This window comes from Gorilla gorilla, chromosome 20 (assembly GCF_029281585.2).
Source record: "Gorilla gorilla gorilla isolate KB3781 chromosome 20, NHGRI_mGorGor1-v2.1_pri, whole genome shotgun sequence".
Classification (NCBI taxonomy): Eukaryota; Metazoa; Chordata; class Mammalia; order Primates; family Hominidae; genus Gorilla; species Gorilla gorilla.
The window spans coordinates 44,123,966-44,141,658 of record NC_073244.2 but is presented as its reverse complement, the minus strand read 5'-3'; the positions used below and the strand labels follow the sequence as shown (position 1 = coordinate 44,141,658).

General features: G+C 45.8%; 1 protein-coding gene across 1 annotated transcript in view; it reads right to left on the bottom strand.

The window, feature by feature from the left end:
* GPATCH1 (G-patch domain containing 1) overlaps positions 1 to 17,693 on the bottom strand; it is a 49,594-nt gene that overhangs the window by 15,147 nt on the left and 16,754 nt on the right. Inside the window, exons 8-15 of the mRNA XM_019016675.4 lie at positions 17,405 to 17,552; positions 13,742 to 13,821; positions 8,392 to 8,596; positions 5,276 to 5,575; positions 3,392 to 3,570; positions 2,679 to 2,806; positions 1,395 to 1,531; positions 883 to 1,049 (exon numbers count right to left, since the gene is read on the bottom strand). Coding sequence (XP_018872220.3) covers positions 883 to 1,049; positions 1,395 to 1,531; positions 2,679 to 2,806; positions 3,392 to 3,570; positions 5,276 to 5,575; positions 8,392 to 8,596; positions 13,742 to 13,821; positions 17,405 to 17,552 — 1,344 coding nt within the window. The remainder of the gene's footprint in view (positions 1 to 882; positions 1,050 to 1,394; positions 1,532 to 2,678; positions 2,807 to 3,391; positions 3,571 to 5,275; positions 5,576 to 8,391; positions 8,597 to 13,741; positions 13,822 to 17,404; positions 17,553 to 17,693) is intronic.

Here is a 17,693-nt window from a genome sequence, read left to right as displayed (position 1 = left end):
GAGAGCAGAAGTTTGAGACCAACCTGGAAAAACATAGCAAGGCCCTTTCTCTGAAAAAAAAAAAAAAAAATTAGCCAGGCATGGTGGTGTGTGCCCGCAGTCCCAACCACTCAGGAGGCTGAGGCAGGATTGCTTGAACCTGGGCGTTCGAGCCTGCAGTGAGCCATTATCACAACACTGCACTCCAGCCTGGGCACAGAGTAAAAGCCGGTGTCAGAGAAAAAAAAAAAAAAAGATCAATTCACCAAAAAGAAATAGCAATCCTAGTTCGAGACCAGCCTGGCCAACATGGTGAAACCCCATCTCTACTAAACATACAAAAATTAGCCAGGCATGGTGGTGCGCACCTGTAGTCCCATCTACTTGGGAGGCTGAGGCAGGAGAATCACTTGAAACCGGGAGGGGAGGCAGAGCTTGCAGTGAGCTGAAATCATGCCACTGCACTCCAGCCTGGGGGACAGACCAAGACTCCATATCAAAAAAAAAAAAAAAAAGAAAAAAAGAGAGAGAAATAGCAATCCTAAATGTATATACACCTAAGAAGTGCACTTCAAAATACATAAGGCAAAAATAACTTTGGAATACAGTTTGACAGCTTCTTATAAAGTTAAATATACATGTACATATTTTCCAGGATTCCCACTACTAGGTTTGTACTCTACAGAAATGAAAACTTATATTCACACAAAAACCTGCACATGAATGCTCCCAGCAGCTTTACTTGTTATAGCCAAAAGTTAGAAACAAGCCAAATGGCCTTTAAGGGGAAATGGATCAATAGTTGGCTGCCTCTGCTGGTGAGTCACGAGGAGAAAGTGTCACCAAAGAGAAAAGCAAGGGCCACACTCAGCGTGGCAAAGAGAATCTGGAAGCCCCAAATACCTGATTTGTGGATGATTCTGGTGCACGCTCTTCCTCTTTGTTTACTAAGGGGCTGGACTGTTGTTTAGGTGGCCCAGCTTTTGATCTAGCCAAACTTAAAAATTCACTAATGGAATCTTCTTTCTTTTCGTGTTTAGAGGTATCCCATCTGGATGGTTTTCTTGATTCTGAAAGGTAGGACATAGATATAAACTCAGCATTAGCAAGGAAAAGGCCAGTTCTTCACCACTGCTCTTTCATTCACTCAGAATGTCAGCGTGCCTACTATGGGGCCTGGCACTGTGTAGGGTCCTGGGGAGGTAGGTGGCAGACGCAGAGACAGAGCCCCAACCCCAAAGAGTAAACATCTGGACCATTACAACATGAGCTAAGTTATTAGTAAGAGTAATTCCCTCAATGGAGGGAGAATATGCACCATTCACATTGTTAGGACTAAACTACCCTTTAATTCTGTCTTCCTACAGGCTAGGGGTTGAGGCCCTGGTCAGAGACCCCGGGGATGCCCTACTCACTGTCGGGACCTCGGTGCTGTGATACTTTTTCACTTAATGCTTGAGTGGTGGGCAAGGAAGCTGTCTCTGGGAGCGTCAGAAAGTTGAAGACTGAGTACTTGTCACGCTTCACTCTTGGTAAGCCAACTAAAGTTGAACTGGGAATTGAAAAAAGAATCATTTTAGTAACAACCAGTAGGACAAAATCCACCTCCTGAAAAGCTTTCCATCTCAAGTTTTCCACCTCTTCTGCATGACTAAAAAGTCTCCTAAGATGCTTTCACTTCTCAAAGCAGTTCGAGAATCTGGGTGACTGACTTTAGGTCCCATGAGATTTTCCTTATTATGATAAGGACAAGAATTTAACTTTCAAAATGGATTTCCATTAAGGAAAGGCTCCACTGATAAAAATATACCTAAAGTTTCTGACAGTCTCTGGTTTGACTACATATGCTATCTTTTTGTTTTGTTTTTTTTCTCTTGAGATTGACTCTCGCCTTGTCACCCAGGCTAGAGTGCAATGGCACAATCTTGGCTCACTGCAACCTCCGCCTCCCAGGTTCAAGCAATTCTCCCCCCCGCGTCAGCCTCCCAAATAGCTGGGACTATAGGCATGCACCACCACGCCCGGCTAATTTTTTGTATTTTTAGTAGAGACGGGGTTTCACCATGTTGGCCAGGCTGGTCTTGAACTCCTGACCTCAAGTGATCTGCCTGCCTTAGTCTCCCAAAATACAGGGATTACAGGCATGAGCCATTGCACCCGGCCTACTATCTTGAAGTGTTCTGTTTGTTTGTTTGATTTTTAGGGATGGGATCTTACTATGTTACCCGGGCTGGCCTCGAACTCCTGGGCTCAAGCGATCCTCCTGCCTTGGCCTCCCAAGCTAGGATTACAAGTGTGCACCACCACACCCCACCTCTTGAAGTGTTATTAATCAAATAAGAAAGTGTTTAACTTTTATAATGATAATTTAAAAGCATAAGTAACATTATAAATGTAAACCACATGAGCAGCAACAAGAAGGTGGCAAATGAAAGAGGCATAATGCTTTTGTAACTTGACATATCTGAGTTTCATAGCTTCAATATGGAAGAAAGTTTGCTACCCAGATTTTGTTTTAGTAACAAATTATAGAAGTAATTTATCAAAGCAAATCTATAAAATGTGTAGATTTGTATATCCAGTGATATGCAAATAAGTTCATGTAGAAAAAATAAGAATTTATATGAGTATATAAGGGGAAAATTAGCTTTAATATCAAGAATACATTTTGTACTGATATAAAGGTTTATCCAACTTACTCTGGATAAGGGTCAGGGACATTAAATCTCTTACATAGAAGCTTGTCAGGGTGCCACTCAAACGTGTCTCGGGTGAGCTTCCCAAACATCTTCATCTTCACGGCCGACTGCTTATCCCCGACATCATTCTGGAAAAAGACATGCATTCTGTTTCATCAAGTGTCCGCACCATTGACCTGACTGCTCTCCCATTTAAAATTTTCAAGCAATCTTCTAGAACTGCGAAAAAAGTTTGTGCTATAACATTTATGCTCCAGTACACTGGAAACTAAGGCATAAAATGGTTTCCTATTCTCCTATACCATGTATATGTTGATCTTCTCACCGAGGGATTAAAAATATTTGGCTCAGCCGGGCGTGGTGGCTCATGCCTGTAATCCTAGCATTTTGAGAGGCCGAGGCGGGTGGATCACCTGAGGTCAGGAGTTCAAGACCAGCCTGGCCAATATGGTGAAACCCCATCTCTACTAAAAATACAAAACTTAGATGGGTGTTGTGGCGAGCGCCTGTAATCCCAGCTACTTGGAAGGCTGAGGCAGGAGAATCGCTTGAACCCAGGAAGCGGAGGCTGCAGTGAGCCGAGATCACACCACTGCAATCTAGCCTGGGTGACAGAGAGAGACTCCGCCTGAAAAAAAAAAGAAAAAACAATTTTGGCTAGGCAGTGCTTTAATATTACAGTTCACCAGGTAAGGGACATGGTGACAACAGACCTCTTGGTCTCGAGGGACTTCAACCTGATCTGAGTCATCCTCCTCCTTGGCGTGAGTGAACCTGGAGGACAAGGTTGAATGGGAAGACGTGTACAGCAGGGCCGCCCGGGCAAACTCATCCCGCTCACGGCCTCGCTCCCACTCTGTCATGCTGGGGTCCAGACAGCGTTCCAGAGCATCTGCAGGGCAGAGAACAAGCAGCAGCTTCACTTTTCAGAAAAACGTGGGGCTTACAAGAGAACACCTGCTGGGCACCACTGTATCCCTGTATATTTCATAAGTCCTTATCCTTGTTTTTATGACTATGGGAATGGCGAGGTATTTGGCAGGTAATATTGCTGTTTCCTTCAAAATTGTGCTTTTTAAAAAAAAATTTAGGCCAGGCACAGTTGTTCATGCCTGTAATCCCAGCACTTTGGGAGGCCGAGGCGGGCGGGTCACTTGAGGTCAGGAGTTCGGGACCAGCCTGGCAAACATGGTGAAACCCCATCTCTCTTTTTTTTTTTTTTTTCTGAGATGGAGTCTCACTCTGTCTCCCAGGCCGGAGTGCAGTGGCATGATCTCCGCTCACTGCAAGCTCCGCCTCCCACGTTCACACCATTCTCCTGCCTCAGTCTCCCGAGTAGCTGGCACTACAGGCGTCCGCCACCATGCCCGGCTAATTTTTTGTATTTTTAGTAGAGACGGGAAACAAAAAATTACCAGGCGTGGTGGCACACACCTATAGTCCCAGCTGCTCAGAAGGCTGAGGCAGGATAATCACTTGAACCTGGGAGGTGGAGGTTGCAGTGAGCTGAGATTGCAGTGAGCCAAGATCCTGACACTGCACTCCAGCCTGGGCAACAGAGCAAGACTCCATTCAAAAAAATAAATAAAATATTGTGTGTGTATATATATATATATATAAATGTAAATATATTTTATATATACATATATATCTTTTTTTTTTTTTGGTAGAGGCAGGATCTCACTATGTTGCCCAGGCTGGTCTTGAACTCCTAGGCTAAAGCGATCCTCATCTCAGCCTCCCAAAGTACTGGGATTACAGGCATGAGCCACCATCCCCAGCCAAAATGATGCTTTTATTGAATTCTGTCTACCAAACATAACAGAGAAAACCATTTGAGAGGCTAATGGTTGGTTAAATCTTCAGCAGTAAGGAACTTGTCACCACTCCCAGGCAGTGATAAGTTCACCTCAACCACATCCCTATGTTTTGGCAGAAAAACACTCTTTCACTAACCGTTTTTTTTCTTTTTAAAGCAAATAAACATTAGTGATGTAGGTTCTTAGTAGAGAGTTAAGGCACAGTAAATAGACTTTACATTCCGCAAAGATCTGTTTTTAAAAAACAACCCTGTAATTTACTGATAACCTCTCATGAGGACTACTGCATACAACAGCAATCCCTTTCCTCATTCTTGCCCTATTTACTTCACAGATCACAAAGTGATTGTTTTCCCTCTGTAACAGTTCAATAGCTAACTATTGTTTTAAGTCAAATTTTAGACTATGGGTCAGGAATGGATGGTTAGGATCTTCGGATGAGGTGGAAGATGATGTTGATATGAAATGTGAATGCAATGCTTGTAGCAGTCAAGCACTTGCAAACAACAAACGGCCTGTAAGTACCAGCCACCGCCAGCTGTGTTCTCTACTTAAACAGCTAGCTTTGGCCTGAGATATGGAGGAACATAAGCCAACTGTTCTTGCTTTCTGAGGTCATGAGCCAAGGCCTGAAACCTTTGCACTATTTGCAGCAGGATAAAGCAAAAACACTGACAGAACAGGATACCTCAACTGTAAATATGGGTCTAGGATGAGAACAGTGAGAATATGACCCCACCCTGGCCGAGATATGGGACACCCAGGCCCAGCACCCACCTTTCTGACCCTGTTTCATGTGTACTAAGAACTCGTCGTATCGCTTTTGCTTTTCCGGATCTTTGGCGAAAGGCTTGAAGTTGCTGGCTTTTAGGGTGGCCGTCCCACCACCTAATGCCATGTGCCAAGAGCAGTGCCCAGCAGCCGCTGCAGGGGAGGGCTGGGCTCTGCTGCTCTGAGCGTTCTGGGCCAGACTCCTGGCCTTGAGCTGAGCTGCTTTCAGGTCAGTTGCCTGCTTCATTTCTTTGATTCTCTCTTTGTCTTTTTGGGACAGAAATTCTAACACTGAAGTAGCTGAACCTAAATAAAAACAGTAATTAGAAGAGATGAAAAGAGCCATGAGACAACCACATTTACGTTTCTCTGTACATACATTTCAATATGACAAATTTACATAATTGGGGATGAGGATTTTATGTTTAGTGTTTCATTTATATTCATATATCCCTGTGGACTAGACAGTGATAAAAATTGAGATTCTTCTTCTTATTACTATTATTTTAGATGGAGTCTCGCTCTGTTGCCCAGCCTGGAGTGCAATGGCACGATCTCAGCTCACTGCAACCTCCTGGGTTCAAGCAATTCTGCTGTCTCATCCCCCCGAGTAGCCGGGACTACAGGCATGTACCACAATGCCTGGCTAATTTTTTGTATTTTTAGTAGAGACAGGGTTTCATCATGTTGGCCAGGTTGGTCTCAAACTCCTGACCTCAGGTGATCCACCCGCCTCGGCCTCCCAAAGTGCTGGGATTACAGGCGTGAGCCACCACGCCCGGCCGATTCCTATGTTTTTTTTTGAGACATGGTCTCACTCTGTCACCTGGACTGGAGTATGGTGGTGTGATCATGGCTCACTGCAACCTCCACCTCTCAGGCTCAAGTGATCCTCCCACCTCACTCAGCCTCCTGAGTAGCTGGGACCACAGGTACACACCACCATGCCCGGCTACTTTTTGTATTTTTTGTAGACAGGATTTCGCCATGTTTCCCAAGCTGATCTCAACTCCTGGGCTCAAGAGATCATCCCACCTTGGCCTCCCAAAGTTCTGGGACTACAGGCATGAGCCACTGTGTCCAGCCAAGATTCCTGTTTTATAGTCAGCAAAAATGGAAGTTAATACATGCACACTTACAGGGCACGTGAGTGATCCCAGGATGGGGAACCTGACATCCCCGGCTCCAGACCTGCAGTCCACCACCACTAGCCCTGGTTCCGAGTACAGCTCCCCAGCAAGCCCTCACCAATGGCACAAACACTCATGAGTGCCAGCTCTATGCCAGGACCTGGCCCAGGAGCTTGGAGGGCAGTGGAGACACGAAAGAAGCCAAGGAGCAATATGCTGGCCATCAATAGAGAAGGGCTATGAAAAAAACAGGATGATGTGACTGAGGGGAGCTTGCGTGAGCGGGCTGGTAGAGGAGACACGCAGATAACCAGATTATATGGTGGTCGGGGAAGGCTGGAAGAAAATAACATTCGAGATAAGTCATAAGCTAAAAAAAAAAAGAGCCAGATTCACAAAAATATGAGGGAAGAACAGAAAGGGAGGTGCAGCAAACACAAAGGCCCTTAGGCAGTGTCATGGGTGACGGCGTGTTCAAGGGGAGGAAAGGAGGAGGAAGACGCTCCACTGTGGGAGGGTAAGGGAAGGTGGTGGATGGTGCAGCCTGAAAGGCGGGCAGGGGCGGGGCCGCACAGGGCCTCGTGGGGAGCCTGGAGGTTTCTGTAGGTGGGAGAGGTGCTGGCTGGTATAGTTGGCCTCAACCAGCTGCTGGTGAGGGGAACAGTCTACAGGGGGATGGACGGGAAACAAGGAGACCACCAAGGAGACTGCAGCAACGGTCCAGGTGGAGGGGTGGGGCTCAGACCCGGGAGGCCACGGAAGTGCAGATGAGTAGTGGACGGAACCCCCACACGTGTGGGTAGAGCCGAGAGGACTCACTGAGGGCCGAGGAGGGTCAGGGAGGGTGCGGGAGGACCGAAAAGAGAGGAGCTAAGAATTAGGCCTCCCGGAGGAAGGGGGAGGGATAGCATTAGGAGATATACCTTATGTAAATGACGAGTTAATAGGTGCAGCACACCAACGTGGCACATGTATACACATGTAACAAACCTGCACGTTGTGCACATGTACCCTAGAACTTAAAGTATAATTAAAAAAGAAAATTAAAAATTAAGAAAAAAAAAAGAATTAGGCTTCCTACATCCTGGTCCGAGCAGTGGATCACGGTGGCACCACTTCCTGAGATAAGAAGACTCAGATGAGGAAGCGCAGTGTGTGATGGGGGTGGGGAACCAAGGGTTCTGTTTGCCACTTATACGAGACACCTATTGAGTTCCCCATGGCAGTGAGACCCGAGCCCCTAAGAGTCCAAGTCCACCTCTCATGGTGGGTCTTTTCTGCTGCACCCTGCAGGGGATTCTCCATGTCTTTCCAGACTTTCAGACCCACTCATCCCTTTCAGACTTTTGGGAAAAGAGTTACACAATGCAATCCCCAGGAGGAAGACAACATACTCTCCCAGGCTGCGCAGAGAAGGGGAAGGCACCTTAACCACATTCCCTGATAATTATGACAAGTCTGAAAACAGCTGAGCTTACAACAAAAGTTGTGATTTGAATGACATCAACCAAACTGAAGGTGGAAAAACAAGCCTTGGCTGGGCGCAGAGGCTCACACCTGTAATCCCAGCACTTTGGGAAGCCAGAAGTTCCAGACCAGCCTGGGCAACATAGTGAGACCCTCATCTCTATTTAAAAAATGTGCCAGGTGTGGTGGTGGCGCATGCCTATAGTCCCAGCAACATGGGAGTCTGAGGTGGGAGGATCGCTTGAACCCAGGAGTTCCAGGTAATAGAGAGTTACCACTGCCTTCAGCCTGGGTGACAGACCTAGACATTATCTCAAAATAAATAAGTTTAAAAATAAAACTTAAAAAAAGAAGTAAAAGATATGCACACTATTACGTATGCCATTTACAATAAATAGTGTTATTTCCACAGTTTGGGAATACAAATTCATGTAAAAAACTTTAGTGGGAAAACAACAACTTTCCATTTTGATTTTGATAACTCGAGTTATATGAAATGATTTCCGTCTTCTCCACGGCACATACCTTGAATAGGCGTCTCTCCAAGCAACTCTGCCCGTTTGGAGGCATTCAGTTGGTGCTTACTGTGTGTCCCTGGGTCAGGCGTTGCCTTTCCAGCTGACTCTGATAATACCTGCAGTAAGTGTGAGTTCTCGGAGGTGGCGGCCACCATGGGTCTGAAATAATGCACTGGTCGATAGTCTCTTGGCAACTCTGGAGGTGGATAGATCTTAACAAACCAAGACAAAAGCCAGAAAATACAGGCTGCAAGATCATGTTTGATTTAATCAGGAAAACCTGTTACCTCTGAGCCTTGTTAACCCCGCCCCTTCCCGGGTTAACACTCAGCAGGCAGGTAGCACAAGAACAGGCTGGCCAGAGGTCCAGCCAGCATCCCCTCTGGACCTGGAGGGTCACAAGAGCCACCGTGTTCCAGTGGTCAGGCATTTCGAATATCCTCCCACTCATTTCTACAGAAAGAAGCTAATGTGCCTGTTTTATAGGATAAGAACTATAAAGATGACAATAGATCATAAATGTCAGGGCCTACAGGTAGGGCTGGCCCACTGTACATCAGAAAATTTAGAAAAAGTACCATTCAAAGCATGGAGGAAAATAATGCCTGGGCGCAGTGGCTCACACCTATAATCCCAGCACTCTGGGAGGCCAAGATGGGAGGACTGCTTGAGCCTGGGAGTTCACGACGAGCCTGGGCAACAGAATGAGACCCCATCTCTATAAAACTAAAAAAAAATTTTTTTTAAATAATAGTTGGGGCCGGGCACAGTGGATCATGCCTGTAATCCCAGCATGTTGGGAGACCAAGGCAGGTGGATCACCTGAGATCAGGAGTTCAAGACCAGCCTGGCCAATACGGTGAAACCCCATCTCTACTAAAAATACAAAAATTAGCCAGGCGTGGTAGCGCACACCTGTAATCTCAGCTACTCGGGGGTGCTGAGGCAGGAGAGTCGCGTAAACCCGGGAGGCAGAGGTCGCAGTGAGCTGAGATTGCGCCACTGCACTCCGGTGCAGAGCTGAAACAGAGCGAGACTCCATCTCAAACAAACAAAAAAAAAAAACAAATAAATAATAATAATAGCTGGGCACAGTGGCTCATGCCTATAATCCTAGCGCTTTGGGAGGACAAGGTAGGCAGATCACTTAAGGTCAAGAGTTCAAGACCAGCCTGGCCAACATGGTGAAACCCCGTCTCTACTAAAAATACAAAAATTAGCCAGGTGTGGTGGTAGATGCCTGTAATCCCAGCTACTTGGAAGGCTGAGGCAGGAGAATTGCTTGAGCCTGGGAAGCAGAGGTTGCAGTGAGCTGAGATTGCACCACTGCACTCCAGCCTGGGTGACAGAGTGAGACTCCATCTCAAAAATAATAATTAATAATAATAACTGTAGTTATTTTTAAATTCATAATTATTTTTTCTAGTTATGTTTCAGTTGCAAATTGAAGCTTCAGGCTTTCTTTTTTCTTTTTCTTTTTTTTTTTTTTTTTGAGACAGAGTCTTGCTCTGTCATCCAGGCTGCAGTGCAGTGGTGCAATCTCAGCTCTGGGTATGCAATTCTCCTGCCTCAGCCTCCCAAGTAGCAGGAATTACAGGCACGCATCACCATGCCTGGCTAATTTTTGTATTTTTAGTAGAGACGGGGTTTCACCATGTTGGCCAGGCTGGTCTCAAACTCCTGACCTCAAATGATCCACCCGCCTCAGCCTCCCAATGTGCTGGAATTACAGGCGTAAGCCACCACGCCTGGCCTATTTTTTTCATCCAAGATATTACTATGAATAATGTGAGTAGAGCCAAGAGGACCTGGCCCAGGAGCTAGGAGGGGAGTGGGGACAGGAATTTAAAAACTTTAATTTAAAAGTTGACGGAAGTGAAATGAAAATCTATTTGGGAAATTTGGGGATTTTTAACACTGACAGGCATGAATGATGGCACAGCAGACAAGGTTAAGGAAAGTACTAGATATTGTTAAATAACTGCATTAAATGGTCTCCCTTGCTCTTGGTCTAACAAATCCACATGTGTTTGTTATTTAAGCTATTTTCTAGACTTTTCTTTACTATTTTTTTCCCCCAAATTCACACTGAAATATTCTCTAGATTTTTAAGCTACATGAAAGCTGACGTCCATGATGAAGTAACCCTGTGGCTGAAAGCACTGACCCCTCTCTCCCGGCCCCTCTCTCCGCTGGCTCTCAGGCCCAGGTGCATGCTGGACTCGCCTGAGGAGTTGTAACTATACTGATGCCTGCGCCCCACCCCAGAGAGTCTGCTATAACTGGAGTTCCCCAAGCTCCCCAGGTGGTTGTTAAAGTACAGAGCCTGGGTCAAGCCCCTGGCACAATGAAAGTCCATGAAAGAGTGGTGTTATCATTGTCAAGAAATCCTGTTTTTTTATCATCTTAGCTTCATCACCTTCTGGAGACACACCCCCAAATCAGCCAGAAAACACTCTCATGTTACCACCACACGAAAACCCAGAGGAACATGGCAGAAAGGAGGAGTGTGTCCACAACTTCTCTATATCCTCCATGGGATTCAAAGTATTTCTTTTTTTTTTTTTTTTTGAGACAGGGTCTCACTCTGTTGCCCAGGCTGGAGTTCAGCAGCCAATCACGGCTTACTGCAGCCTGGACCTCCCAGGCTCAAGCAATCCTCCCACCTCAGGCCCCCAAGAGGCTAGGACTACAGGCACATACCACCACACCCAGCTAATTTTTTTTTTTTTTTTGTATTTTTTGTAGAGATGGGGTTTCACCATGTTGCCCAGGCTGGTCTCGAACTCCTGGACTCTAGCGATCTGCCTGCGTTGGCCTCCCAAAGTGCTAGGATTACAGGCGTAAGCCACCATGCCCAGTCTTGGATTGAAAGTATTTCTCTCCGTCTGTCTGCCAAATCATTGTTCTGTTTGACCTCTAGATTCAGATCTAGAGAACCATCTAAATCTGTGTGTGAAAGGCTAGATGAACACAGCCCTCCTCTGAAGCGTTCCTGCCCAAAGCCCTACTCCAGCGAAGCGCCAGGAACCCCCAGGACTGTGTCTCTGCACTTAGGGATCTTTGCCCACGACTCTGTATTTGTGTATCTGCTACCTTTGTTGGATGGGAGCTACCTGGGGCCAGGCTGGCCTATTTATCCTAAGGACCAGTGAGTGCTTCTCCATCATTTTTAAACTATGCTTCCTTTTCTTTTTTTTCTTTTTTTGAGATGGAGTCTTGCTCTGTCACCCAGGCTAGACGTGCAGTGGCACAATCTTGGCTCACTGCAACCTCCACCTTCTGGGCTCAAGTAATTCTCCTGCCTCAGCCTCCCAAGTAGCTGGGTTTACAGACACGTGCCATCATGCCTGGCTAATTTTTGTATTTTTAGTAGAGGTGGGGTTTCGCCATGTTGGCCAGGTTGGTCTCGAACTCCTGACCTCAAGTGATCCGTCCGCCTCAGCCTCCCAAAGTGTTGGGATTATAGGTGTGAGCCACCGTGCCCGGCCTTATGCTTCCTTTTCATACATGTAAAACACGTGCATTTTCCTTTAATGTTATTTGACATTTCTGGTAATAATAGCAGCTTACTGTATGCCCGACACTGTCCTAGATATATCCTGCTGGCTATCACAACACATGAACTATCACAATGAAACAAATCAAAACTGTCCCCTGGCCTCCCGTGTCCCAGACAAGCACAGGCCAATCCTTAGAGGTACTGAACAAATGTTTGCTGAATAAAAAACAAAAAGCTGATTAAAGCGTGAAACAATCTAAAACAGGAATGCTGACAAGGCAGATGGCCAGGCACCCCTCCTGGGCTGGCCAGCACCCCAACTCCCTCCTGAGTGTGCCTGTGAGCATGTGACTTTGGTGGTGACAGGAAGAGCGCCATGTGGCCTAAGAGCTTTACATGTGGCTGTGACAGCATCTCACAAAAACAAAGCAATCTGCGAAGGCACGCAGAGCTCTCCTCCAACTTCACCCACCTGCACACGGCTTCTCTCCCTTCTGCTCGGCCCCAGCTGAGGAGGCCAGGGAACCTTGCCCCTGCTAGCTTCAGAGCATGGGGAAGAACCAGGGCTATGGGTTATCCAGCTTTCTGAATGTTTTCTACTTTTCCTTAACCTACATTTCCCCTAGAATCATAGCAATTTCATTCTCTTTCTAATGTATGTCTCTTTTCATGTAAATAACCACTCACTTGAAGTTTGAATTTAAAATATTAGCGGCCAGGCGCAGTGGCTCACGCCTGTAATCCCAGCACTTTGGGAGGCTAAGGCAGGTGGATCACAAGGTCAGGAGTTCAAGACCAGCCTGACCAACATGATGAAACCCCATCTCTACTAAAAATACAAAGATTAGCCAGCCGTGGTGGTGCATGCCTGTAATCCCAGCTACTCAGGAGGATGAGGCAGGAGAATCGCTTGAATTTGGGAGGCAGAGGTTGCGGTGAGTCAAGATTGCATCACTACACTGCAGCCTGGGCGACAGAACGAGACTACATCTCAAAAAAAAAAAAAAAAAAAAAAAAAGCAATTAGGTATTTTTATCACAATGTAGCTACTGACTGATATTTCTTTTCTTTTCTTTTCTTTTCTTTTTGATACGGAGTTTTGCTCTTGTTGCCCAAGCTGGAGTGCAATGGTGCGATCTTGGCTCGCTGCAACCTCTGCCACCCAGGTTCAAGCGATTCTCCCTGCCTCAGCCTCCCGAGTAACTGGGATTACAGGTGCCCATCACCACACCTGGCTAATTTTTGTATTTTTAGTAGAGATGGGGTTTTGCCATATTGGCCAGGGTGGTCTCAAACTCCTAACCTCAGGTGATCTGCCAACCTTGGCCTCCCAAAGTGCTGGGATTACAGGCGTGAGCCACCACGCCTGGCCAACTGATTTTTTTTTTTTTTTTTTTTTTTTGAGACAGAGTTTTACGTGTTGTCCAGGCTGGAGTGCAGTGGTGTGATCTTGGCTCACTGCAACCTCCACCTCCTGGGTTCAAGTGATTCTCCCACCTCAGCCTCCCTAGTAGCTGGGATTACAGGCATGCGACACCACGCACGGCTAATTTTGTATTTTTAGTAGAGACGGGGTTTCTCCATGTTGGTCAGGCTGGTCTTAAACTCCCGACCTCAGGTGATCCACCCACCTTGGCCTCCCAAAGTGCTGGGATTACAGGCATGAGCCACTGCGCCTGGCCCTGATATTTCTAACGTAGAATGTTTTTCTAGACAATCACTAGTAACCAGGCTGTTGTTTTTTGAAAACAGAATTTACTTATCTTTCCTGTTGTTAATAGAACTCAGATCACATAGCAGCAAATATTTTAAGAACTAAACCAGTAAAAAAAGAAAGAAAAAAAGTTTTTCTTACTTTCTTAGAAGATAAAGGTTTAGAAGCCAAGGAAAATCCATCCAAAATTTTGCCAACGTACCAAAGGTCTTTCTCTGATTCTACAAAATGATGTCATAGATTAATTCCAGAAGTAGAGATGATTAGAATAAGACAGAACACATCAGCATTTTACGTTCTTATCTCTAAGAACATAAATAGTACGTGTCATACGTGCTATCACTCAACAGCAGCAGTAAAGGGAAGAACAAGTGGTGAGCAAAGCCCCACACCTCTGTTGACTCAGTGACTAGGGCCCGGCCCACACCGCCCTGGACAGATTGGGCTACCCAGGTCACAAGGCTGTGGTCCTCCAAGACAAGCACATTGACGTGACTTTTAGAAGAAGTACCTTACGGGCACCAAAGGATATACCCCATGGAGTAAAAGATCAAGAAAAACCACCAAGAGGACAAGCATGGAGGAAAATACAAATCACAACTGTGAGTGCATCATGTGTAAAACTAGGTGAAGAACTACAGGGTGACTACCTGGCCATCTCCTTAGCAACAATCCAAATAGGGATGAAAGGCAATGCCACCAGGTCAGCCTGCAATCTTTAACAAGACATAAAGATCACAGACACAGGAAACTGAATGACCAATGCCCTCTGACCTGGAGGTGGGGATGGTCTTCTGGTCATAGAGACAACCCCACCAACAAAAGCTCTTTGATTTGATTCTCAAGGTTTTCCTGCACATACTGGTTACGCCGAAAGTCCATATAAATGAACTGTATTCTCTGCACTCAAAAGCCCCTTCTGAAAAAAAAAAGCCCCTTCTACATGACCATCAAAAGCTCTTTCACAGGCTAGGAGCTCAGGCCTGAAGCAGGAACAGCCCGCAGTGCAGATGAGCTAAGGCTTTTAGCCACTCATCATTCAGCACCACCACATCTCTCCCCTCCCCACAAAACCATTCTTTGTGCTTTGACTCCTGTTGGGCTTTTTTTTTTTTTTTTTTTTTGAGATGGAGTCTTGCTCTGTCACCAGGCTAGAGTACAGTGGCACAATCTTGGCTCACTGCAACCTCTGCCTCCTGGGTTCAAGTGATTCTCGTGCCTCAGCCTCCCGAGTAGCTGGCATTACAGGCATGTACCACCACACCCAGCTAATTTTTGTATTTTTAGTAGAGACGAGGTTTTACCATGTTGGCCAGGATGGTCTCGATCTCCTGACCTCGTGATCTGCCTGCCTCAGCCTCCCAAAGTGCTGGGATTACAGGTGTGAGCCAATGCACCTGGCATGTTGGGCTTTTTTTTAAGCTTCTAGAACTTACTAAAATTTCTTCAGGTAATGTGGGATTCAATTTCACATTCTTGGAACTTGTATTATCTCAAAACCCAGAAATTTCATGTTTATGAGTTCATTCTGAAGAATTCTGAAGAAATAAACAAATGTACATAAAGACACAATCAGAAAAATATTCATTATAGCCCTATTGATCACGGAAAAAAAGAGAATTTAAAAATCAACCATGGCCAGCCGTGGTAGCTCACGCCTGTGATTCCAGCACTCTGGGAGGCCGAGGCGGGCGGATCACCTGAGGTCAGGAGTTCAAGACCATCCTGGCCAACATGATGAAACTCCATCTCTACTAAAAACACAAAAATTAGCCGGGCGTGGTAGCAGGCGCCTGTAATCCCAGCTCCTTGGGAGGCTGAGGCAAGAGAATTGCTTGAACCCGGGAGGCATAGGCTGTGGTGAGCCAAGATCAGGCCATTACACTCCAGCCTGGGCAACAAGAGGGAAATTCCTTCTTCAAAAAAAAAAAAAAAAAATTAGCTGGGCGTGGTGGCGCACACCTGTAATCCCAGTTACTCAGGAGGCTGAGGCAGGAGAATCGCTTGAACCCGGGGTACGGAGGTTGCAGTGAGCAGAGATCATGCCACTGCTCTGCAGCCTGGGTGACAGAGTGAGACACTGTCTCAAAAAAAAAAAAAAATTTAAAAATGTAAAAAATCAACCGTGGAGACTAGGTAAAATAAAGATAGATTCACCGAATAGAAAATCATACAGTCAAAACTACAGATGCTGTGACCCTGCATGGGGGAAGAAAGGAAGCTGGGGGAGAGAGGCCACAGCAGAGAGGGACAAGGACAGGCTCGGAGCTCAGTGGAAGGAGTGAGAACCAATCAGCTGGGGGCAAAGCTGGTGCACGAGGGAAAAGTGAAAGATGTGGCTCAGCAGGCGGACTTAAATATATGTCATTACATATCATTAATTATTAAAGGATTGATATCTTGTTATTATGTTGTATAATATTAAATATCATTTATATTAACAGATATAGGATATTATCAATTTCATTCTCCCACCACTTTTAATAAATAATGAATAATTAACATAGATCAATACATTATTATGTAATAATGTATTGGTATGTTACATAATATACCGACAGTATTGATATATTAATTATATAAAATATAAATCATATACAATATATAAGGGTATATTGATTATAATATAGTATTAAAATTAAATAGTATATTATGATATATTAATATATCTTCATTTAAGTTATATAAAAATAATCCATAGTTTGGGGACAGAAATCAGAAACTATAGGGAGGCAAAAGGAAGAAGGCTCAGAAGCTAAATGACTCAGGGGAAAAAAAAAGAAAAACATTGGAAGGAAAAAAAAAAGGAAGTAAGTACTAGCAGCCCACTGACCACCCAGAGGTTAAGTCTCCTAACACTGGGTACACATGCCCTTCCAGTGTCCTGTGTAAAACCCTGGGTTCCCTGTCATACCATCCCAGTCAAGTGACACATGACTGTATGATAACCAAAGAATAGTAGGTGCCACTTCTTCAGTCTTTGGGGCAGGTGCTATGCCAGACACTGAGTTATGCCACTTAATCCTCACAACCACCTCTGGAGTGGATTTTATCCTCACTTTACAAATGTGGACTCCAATGCCCAGAGAGGTTATGAGTCTTGCCTAAGGTCACAAAGCTGGGCAATGGAGAGCTGGCATCCAAACCCAGGTCTGACTGACTCCAAATCACATGCTGCTAATACTGACTCTACACTGTCTGGCCCTGCACCTTTTCTGGAAACAACTGAAATGTGACTTCAAACCACAGGATCTGATTCACCTTGAAATTTCAACACAGCATGAAGTTAAAGTTGTGTTGAGAGATGTCGGCCTCTTATCCCAACAATAGCCTCCTCAGAGCCAGGGACTCAAGGGAGAAGACGGACTGGGCGCCCAGCTCCATCTTGCTGCAGGCTGTTGGTGTACCTGCCTCCTGGTCCCCTGGCTTGACCTTCTGACCTGCTGCATGTGTTGGCCTCCTTTGGCCGCCTGCCCAGTTCCTCGAGCTCTGGGTGCTTCCCTTTGACCCACTGCCAGCTCTGACCAGCCATGTGGTCACTGGTCCAGGCATTCCTCTTTCCCTGATTACAGACCTCTCCCTCCCTCCCACCTGGGCCCCACCTTGACAGCTGGCTTTGGCCTTGGCCAGGTCTGAATCCTGCGTTTGTTTCACTTCCCATGCTGGGCCTTGCTTCTTTGTTTTGTTTCTTACCATGACTTTGACCAACAACAGAGGCTGGTGCTCCTGTATCGCTCTTGCAGCCCCTCCTTCCTAATACCCTGACACTTGGTCCTGCCATTAGGTTTGTGGCTGTCGAATTACCTTTCTGGTTTTTATACTGCCTGGGTGCTGTCCAGCCATAGAGTCCGTCTCCAGGCTCCTCGTCCTTCAGAACAGTGTCATACTTGGATAGAGTTTCTGTGGCATAGATATCATCATCTTCCTCTTCCAGGGCACCTACACCAAAAGCCTTTAAAAAACAAGGTTTCAAACTGAGCACAGGTGTTAGGGTATGTCTGGGATCTTCAGGGATAAAGCTACTTTAAGGATGTGATTGGAAACCATGTTAGCACTTCAAGATCACCAAGAGAGAAGTGAACGGGGGTCCCAG